This window comes from Musca autumnalis, unplaced genomic scaffold, assembly GCF_047663935.1.
Source record: "Musca autumnalis isolate F117 unplaced genomic scaffold, ASM4766393v1 scaffold_5, whole genome shotgun sequence".
NCBI lineage: Eukaryota > Metazoa > Arthropoda > Insecta > Diptera > Muscidae > Musca > Musca autumnalis.
Window position 1 is genome coordinate 189,410,855 of NW_027412088.1, and position 7,838 is coordinate 189,418,692.

Sequence of the window (7,838 nt, forward strand, 5' to 3'; positions counted from 1 at the left end):
TCCGTTTCCGTATTTTTTAAGAAATTTGTATTGGGAAGCAATTTTTGACAATTTGCTCTTTGTTCTAACATTACCATTAAAAAAGTACGGGAACGCAATGAAAAATAGCATTGTAACAAAGTAATTTAATATTTTTCACATTGTGTACAAATTTTGATACTAAAATTTTTTGTTGCAGCAATTGACCATCTACCTTGTTTATTGTGATACGTGAAAAGTGTTGCAACTTTTGGTACTTTTTTAGGCAAAAACAGGGTTGTATATCATGTGTACTGTGATTTCGATGTTGATTTCGCTGAAATCACGAAATGAGATGATTTCAATTTTCTATGCGAAATCATGATAAATTTTGCTGGATTTCGCGCGAAATCACGAAACGCCTTCGAAATCACGAAACGACGACGAATGTAAACCAAGCGTAAGCTTATATTGTTTAAAACTTATTTCGATAATAAAAATGTTATTGAATTGTGAATTTTAAAGAAAGCTTTATGCTATGGATTAACTGAGAAATAAAGAAAGGTAATGTAGAGGTAATCGGGCAGCCATAATATACGTTTTGGGGGTCCTCTTAGTTCAGAGGCCCATTAGGGGGTTCATGTTAGGAACCCATAGGGAGGGCACAGGGTACCCAAATTCCACCTAGGGTACCAGCAACAACAACAACAACCAAATTCAATACAACAACAAGGCTTTTCCTGGTTTTCTTATAAATTGATATATTATTTTTTTTGTATGTGCCCAAGTGCACCTCCTCGCCGCTAGAGCTTAAGCCGGAGCCAAAATAGTCAAATGCCATTGTCACCTTGGTAACCGATAGAGGTCATACTTTCCGGGTACATTACATATTCTGGACTGGTTATGTCCCAGAGGCATCTTTGCATTTCGTAGCAACATAAAAATTCCTTTAAAAATTAATTTTCGTTGTCCATGTTTGTCGTTTTGTTTGCAATTTTTTGCTTGGCCGATATTAAAATGAAGGAAAAGATTTTTGTCTGCTATTTTTATCTCTTATTTGCAATAATAATCAATCAAATTAATAAAAACACACGACTTTTTTAACTTTTATTTGATATTTACTCTGCTAATTTATTCCTTGACTGACGTTGTTTCGTTCACACGGTCAAACAAACAAACAACCAACAGCTGACTGTCCAACATCCACAAAAAATTTTGTGGTTGCCTGATGACTGACAAAAATGAACGACCACACTGGCAAGCAACCGATTATTTGAGCAAAGCTGTCAGTCAAAACTGATCGTCTGAACCCCACTTAACGATAATATCGATAGCAATCGATATTTTAAAACATTATATCGAAAATATCTAATGTTTGGAATATCGATGGTTTACCAGCTCTATCCAGAACCTTCAAGAATAGAGCTGGCAAACCATCGATTTACCCAACATTAAGCTGGGTACACATTGTCAGTTTTGAATGACAGCTTTGTTGTTGCTTGCTAGTGTGGCCGTTCATTTTTGTCATTCATCATGCAACCACAAAATGTTTTGTGGTTGCTGGACGGTTGGACAGTAATCGATAATTGCGAAATATCGACATTCAAAACTGACAATGTGTACTGCTCTTTAGATATTTTCGATATAATGTTTTAAAATATCGATTGCTATAGATATTATCGTTAAGTTGTCATTTTATTTTACCGAAAAATGTGTACGTGTGACTACGGACTTACTTTCTTACACACATAACCGAAAAGCAGCGAAATTTCTATTTATTTCAATGGATTTCAGGTTAGAGGTTTTTATTCCGATAATATCGATAGGCAAAACTATCAATCGATATTAAATTTTTAAATAATAATCGATATTATCGATTGTGCCATCGATTTTTTGCCAGCTCTACCATGACCTAGACGAAACCCGTTAAATCGATAAAACACGTTATGAATCATGTTATCGATTGTTCCTCTCTCACATCACTAAACTCTCGCACAGTCATATTCTTCGGTGTTTCGATGTCAATCAAGCCAACTGTGGGTGATTTGTAACGTGGACGATTTATTTTTACCTGTTTTGCTGATCCTGCAAAGAATTCCTAAATGGCCAAGCGACAACAACCACTGTGGCAGCCTCCAACTGCCAGTGAAGCTCCCAAATTGCGTTTGTTCAATAGTTTGACCCGGCAAAAAGAAGAATTTGTACCACTGGATGGCAACAATGTTACTTGGTATAGCTGTGGACCCACAGTTTATGATGCCTCCCACATGGGACATGCTCGGTATGTTTAAGGGCTCCCTATTAAGAGAATCTTATAGAACGTTTTAATTAAAACATTAACATGTTGGAAATTTCCAGTTCCTACATATCTTTTGATATATTGAGACGTGTATTGTCTGATTACTTTGGCTACAACATCCACTATGTCATGAACATCACAGACATTGATGATAAGATAATAAAACGGGCGCGTCAAAATTATCTCTATGACAGTTACAAACAAAAAGCCACGACATCTCCTTTGGACCAATTGTTAGAAGATCAACGTGCTGTCTTGGCTCAATTCCAAGCCACTTGTGCCAAGAACACAGATCCCGATAAGAAAATTATGTTGGATAAACAATATGATCGTTTGAATAATGCTGTAGAACTATTGGCTAAAGCTGTGGGCTCAGGTGGCCAAGAGGAAATTGCTAAGGCACGTGATTTTTATCTGTCTGAGGCCAAGGATCCCATTGCTGATTGGTTGGATTTGAAGGAGGGTTCGTCCATTAATGATAATGCCATTTTTGAGTCCTTGCCACGTTATTGGGAGGATCAGTTCCACAAGGATATGCAGGCATTGAATGTAAGTAAAACATTGTATTACAAATAATGCGGAAATCTTTAAATGTTTTGTTTTCTCCTTAGATCCTGCCACCTGATGTCCTAACCCGTGTCTCAGAATATGTTCCCCAAATCATTGCCTTTATCCAACGCATCATTGACAATGGCTTGGCCTATGCCGCCAATGGTTCGGTATATTTCAGTGTAAATGCCTTTGATGCCAAGGAAAAACATTTCTACGCCAAGTTGGTGCCGGAGGCCTATGGTGATACCAAATCATTGCAGGAGGGTGAAGGCGACCTTTCGCTGGGAGAAGAAAGACTGACAGAAAAACGTTCTCCCAACGATTTTGCTTTGTGGAAAGCAAGTAAGGCTGGTGAACCATGGTGGGATAGCCCATGGGGTAAAGGACGTCCTGGTTGGCATATTGAGTGTTCCGCAATGGCCTCTGATATCTTTGGGCCACAATTTGATATTCACACTGGAGGTGTAGATCTCAAATTTCCCCATCATGATAATGAATTGGCGCAATCTGAGGCTGCCTTTGATGAAGCCGAATGGGTGAAGTACTTTTTGCACACAGGACACTTGACAATTGCCGGTTGTAAAATGTCTAAATCGTTAAAGAACTTTATTACGATTCAACAGGCGCTGCAAAAGCACAGTGCTTGTCAGTTACGTTTGGCATTTTTGTTGCATTCCTGGAAGGACACGCTGGATTATTCGGATAACACTATGGATATGGCAATACAATATGAACGGTTCTTGAATGTAAGTGTAAAAGGAAGATGCAAATGGGGAACAAATATAGTTTGAGGGGTTCTCTTTCAAAAAATGTATATCGCTTTGATAAACTCCTAAACTAGACGTAACCCCAAAATTGTACAAAAAGTATAACTTTTTATCTTATAGGAATTCTTCCTTAATGTAAAAGACTTGACTCGTCATGTGACTTCCAGTGAGCCACGTAAACAATTTGATGCCTGGACTGAAGTTGAAGCTGGTCTTCAAAAGAAATTCAATGAGGTCAGAAGTTCCGTGCACAATGCCTTGTGTGGTAAGTAAGGAAACTCCACAAAAAGATTAAAGAATTACTGTTTCGTATTTATCAATAGATAACATCGACACCCGTAGTGCCTTGGATGCTGTGCGGGATTTGGTAACAGCTGCCAACATTTACATACGCGATAACAAGGATCGCCTAAACTGCTTACTGCTACGTAAAATTGCCAGCTACATTACCGATCTGTTGCGCATCTTTGGCGCCATTAGCCAGAAAACTGCCTTAGGCTTCCCTGTGGGTGGCTCATCCGAGGGTGCCGCTGATTTGGAATCCACAGTATTGCCCTATGTGGAGGCAACTGCTGAATTTAGAAATCAAATCCGTGAATTGGCCAAACAACTGAAAGCCACAGACATTTTGAAATTGTGCGATGAACTTCGCGATGATGTACTACCCAATTTGGGTGTGCGTTTGGAAGATAAGGAAGGTGGGAAATATGCAGTAAAATTGGTGGATAAAGAGACACTCTTAAAAGAAAGAGAAATGAAAAAGCAAGCCGAGGCCGAACGTTTGGCTGAAAAGGAACGCAAGAAGCAAGCTGCTGCTGAGGCAGCCGCGGCAAAGGAGGCCCAAAAGAAAATCAATCCCAAGGAAATGTTTTTACATGAAACCGACAAGTATTCGAAATTTGATGAAAATGTAAGCTACTTCCCTCATGATGGTCAGACACAGTCAACCTTATTCTGAATGTAAATTCCCCGTGAGTTTTATCTCTCTGTCGTTTCAACTTGAAGGAGAGGGAGATTGATAAAACTCACGAATTTACGTTCAGAATAAGGCAGTTCATGGAAGAAGAATGGTTTTAATTGAAACAGTCTGTGCCTGAGAATCTGTTAAGAAAAACACTGGGAACTATTTACCATTTAAAAATCTTCTTCTTTCAGGGCCTGCCCACACATGACAAAGAAGGCAAAGAGGTTAGCAAAGGTCAGCTGAAGAAATTACAAAAACTTCAAGCTCAACAGGAAACACGTTACAAGGAATATTTGGCATCCGTAAATGGAGCTTAATTCTTCCAGCTTCCCATAAAATCCTCATGTGTTTTGTAATTTTATATAAAAACGTATTTATGTATTCAATAAAAAAACACGTACAACGTAAAACAAAATCGATACCTTTTACTTAAACTGGACTTTCCAGAATCCAAGTTTGCGATCAAATGCAGCCGCCACATATGGCAGGCGATGATGCCAACACATACCGGCATATAACTTCAATCCTGTTTCCACCAATGGCACCGTTGATTTGGCTGTAAAAACTTTCAATGTTATATCCGGTCTTCCAATACTCGCCGTCACCAGCTCAGTGTTGGGTGCAAAACGTACACAACGTCCACCATCTTCATGCACTTGTTTGACATCGGAGGGAGAACAAGGTTTATGCGATAAATCCCAGGTGACAATATCACCATAAGCCAAGGCAGTTATAAAATGACAATTATTCAAAGACCAATCGGCAGACATTAGAGGCCCTCTCGGAGCTTCCAGTGATATAATGGCCTGCTGGGATCTAACATTATAAAGATGTACCACTCCCTTCTTTTCGGCCACCAGCACTTTGTGGGGTTCTTCTGGATGCCATTTTACAGACATACCCGCCGAAGATAAACAAAATGTAATGACATTTTCATAATGCGATTCCGAAGACCATATTTTACAAGAATGATCATCACTAACAGATGCCAAAAATTCTCCCTCTGTATCCCAGGCAATATCATTTACATAATTGGTGTGAGCCTTCAGAGCTTGAACGGTATCGGCGTTTTGTAAATCTGTACGAAAAATGCGCAAAATAAAATCAGCTCCTGCTGAACAAAATGTAACCGTTTTTGGCACAGACATCAGGGAAGTTTCGGGATGAAAAGACAAGGCATGACAACGACTCTCATTGTAAATATCTTTGAGACGTTCCCATTCGAAGGCATCATTTTCAGATTCTTCCTAAAAGTAGAGTGTGAGATTAGCAGTGGGAAACAACAAAAACAAGGCCAACAACTTACTGGAAATCGAGCTAACCCTAGTATTAACTTTTTATCGGATGCAATACATATAAGACTGGATGCAAAATCGGTGGCACAAATCTCGAAATTGTATATTTGCTCGGTAAAGCTTAATAAATGTGTTGGAGGAGTTCTCATTGTATATTTTTAGTTATAAAATAGAAATCGAAGCGTTTTGCAAATTAAGCCGGCAATTGTTCTCTTCTTCTTTCTAAATAAAATGTAAGTTGATAGCACATACAACCCGTCCGGACATATGACAGACAATTGAAGAGTGAATTGATAGCAAAATTACCAAGTAGGCATGGCATAATCGTACAGGTACCCGCATCAGCCCAGCTGAAGTACTGCGAGCTGTGAAAAAAGTTGAAAACACAAAATTAAAAACAAATATTTTAACGAGAAATTGTGAATTTTTTTTTGGATTTTTCTAAAAATGGGTTTATTAATAGGTTTGTCCTTGTACTTTCTCAGTAAATATTACTCAGTAACTTCTTTTTAGAGAGTTAAGCATTTTATTCTCTTTCAATGGAAAAAATTAAAAAACTAAAAAGACAACACTCAGTACAAATTTTCAATTCGAGTAATATTGACGATTATGATATTTGAATATTTTTAACTTTGGTCAACTGCTAAAGCTACAAAATGTTACTGAACAAAATTCCTTCAGTAAAAATTATAAGTTCTCAGTAATAAAAATTTCAAAAAAGTCTGTCAATTCATTCTCATTTACTGAACATTTGTGTAAAAAAAACAACATTAAGTAATAATTTGTAATAATTATTACAAATGATCGAGTACGCAGACACACTTAATATCTGCCTAACAAAATTTTGTTGAAAAAATCGTGTCAATCGCTTTATTTGTGGAAAACATTTTTGACATTTCACAGTACTGAACTGTTTTTGTTGTATTTGTTGGCTGATGCATCTACCTGTTAATTGTGCCATGCAAGTAGGTTCTTTTGTCCCGGGCCACACTAGAGTAATTTCACTTATATTTTGACATGAAAGTAAAAGAAAATGAAAAGCCTTTACCTAATTAACTGCGTGTTGCGTGTGCGTTTAAAAAACATGTATACATACATGTATTTGTTTTTGTTGTCAATTTGAAATACATGTATTTTGTTTTTGTATTTTTGAACGCACACGCAACACGCAGTTAATTAGGTAAAGGCTTAAAATAAAACGGTCTATTTGTTTCATACGAATCATGGTACAATAAAGTAGAGGTAGGCCAGGTATGAAAATCACTGAGAAATGCCACCCTGCATGGTACAATAATAATGGTAGATGTACCTGCATAGCTATCCCGTATTACAAAAACATATGGAACTTAAAGCTTCACTTTTTATATGTTAAAAGTGCCATATAGTGTAAAAACATTTCTTTCGCTAGGCTCCAGAATATTCTTGTTGGAAAAGTGTTCCAAAAATAGCAAAAGTTCTTCCCAAACTTATGAAAGTGAAAAATGTCATTCACTTATTTTCTACTTGACAAGTTTGGCTAATCTGACATCGTGATTGCTGGTATCCGATTTGCAGATAAATGTCAGCAGAATTTTTACAAAAATTGCAATTTTTACATTCCCATACTTTTGGAACAAATTTAAATTAATATCAATATTTGATAAATTGTTCATTCGTAAGTTTTGCTAAAAAAATCAACAATTTTATTTTGCCGCGCGAATGCATATTTTTTGTCCTTGTTTTCAATTTTAAGATATAGTGTTACAGCAGAAGTTTTTTGTTGGAACAATTCAGCGATACATCTACCTTTATGATTGCATAATGTCAAAAACAGTACAAAATGTCAACCCTGCTTTTGACAGATTAGGTCATAAAAAGAAAAAAATTGTAATCAGCTGTTAGCTGTGACCTACCCTTATTTTATTCTACCATGATACGAATATTGAAATTATGCATTTTTTCCAAAAAATGCAAAGTTTCATGTTTGGTTTACATTCGGCGTCTTTTTGTGATTTCGAAGGCGT

General features: G+C 37.1%; 2 protein-coding genes across 2 annotated transcripts; one reads left to right on the forward strand and one right to left on the reverse strand.

Moving 5' to 3' along the window:
* Nucleotides 1-1,906: 1,906 nt before the first annotated feature.
* Nucleotides 1,907-4,955, forward strand: CysRS (cysteine--tRNA ligase, cytoplasmic). Its single transcript, XM_073990128.1, has 6 exons — nucleotides 1,907-2,239; nucleotides 2,317-2,806; nucleotides 2,869-3,555; nucleotides 3,697-3,841; nucleotides 3,900-4,486; nucleotides 4,732-4,955. Exons 1-6 carry the CDS (start codon nucleotides 2,061-2,063, stop codon nucleotides 4,855-4,857), a joined length of 2,214 nt encoding a protein of 737 aa, XP_073846229.1. The 5' UTR covers nucleotides 1,907-2,060; the 3' UTR covers nucleotides 4,858-4,955.
* On the reverse strand, nucleotides 4,889-6,200 carry Nup37 (nuclear pore complex protein Nup37). Its single transcript, XM_073990133.1, has 2 exons — nucleotides 5,847-6,200; nucleotides 4,889-5,787 (listed from the first exon to the last, which is right to left on the reverse strand). Exons 1-2 carry the CDS (start codon nucleotides 5,982-5,984, stop codon nucleotides 4,966-4,968), a joined length of 960 nt encoding a protein of 319 aa, XP_073846234.1. The 5' UTR covers nucleotides 5,985-6,200; the 3' UTR covers nucleotides 4,889-4,965.
* Nucleotides 6,201-7,838: the final 1,638 nt, after the last annotated feature.

Coding starts and splice junctions, on each gene's coding strand:
- Nup37 (XM_073990133.1), bottom strand. CDS start 5,984: ATGAGAACTCCTCCAACACATTTATTAAGCTTTACCGAGCAAATATAC. Junction 5,788..5,846: donor TAGGGTTAGCTCGATTTCCA/GTAAGTTGTTGG, acceptor CTCTACTTTTAG/GAAGAATCTGAAAATGATGC.
- CysRS (XM_073990128.1), top strand. CDS start 2,061: ATGGCCAAGCGACAACAACCACTGTGGCAGCCTCCAACTGCCAGTGAA. Junction 2,240..2,316: donor TCCCACATGGGACATGCTCG/GTATGTTTAAGG, acceptor GGAAATTTCCAG/TTCCTACATATCTTTTGATA. Junction 3,556..3,696: donor AATATGAACGGTTCTTGAAT/GTAAGTGTAAAA, acceptor TTTATCTTATAG/GAATTCTTCCTTAATGTAAA.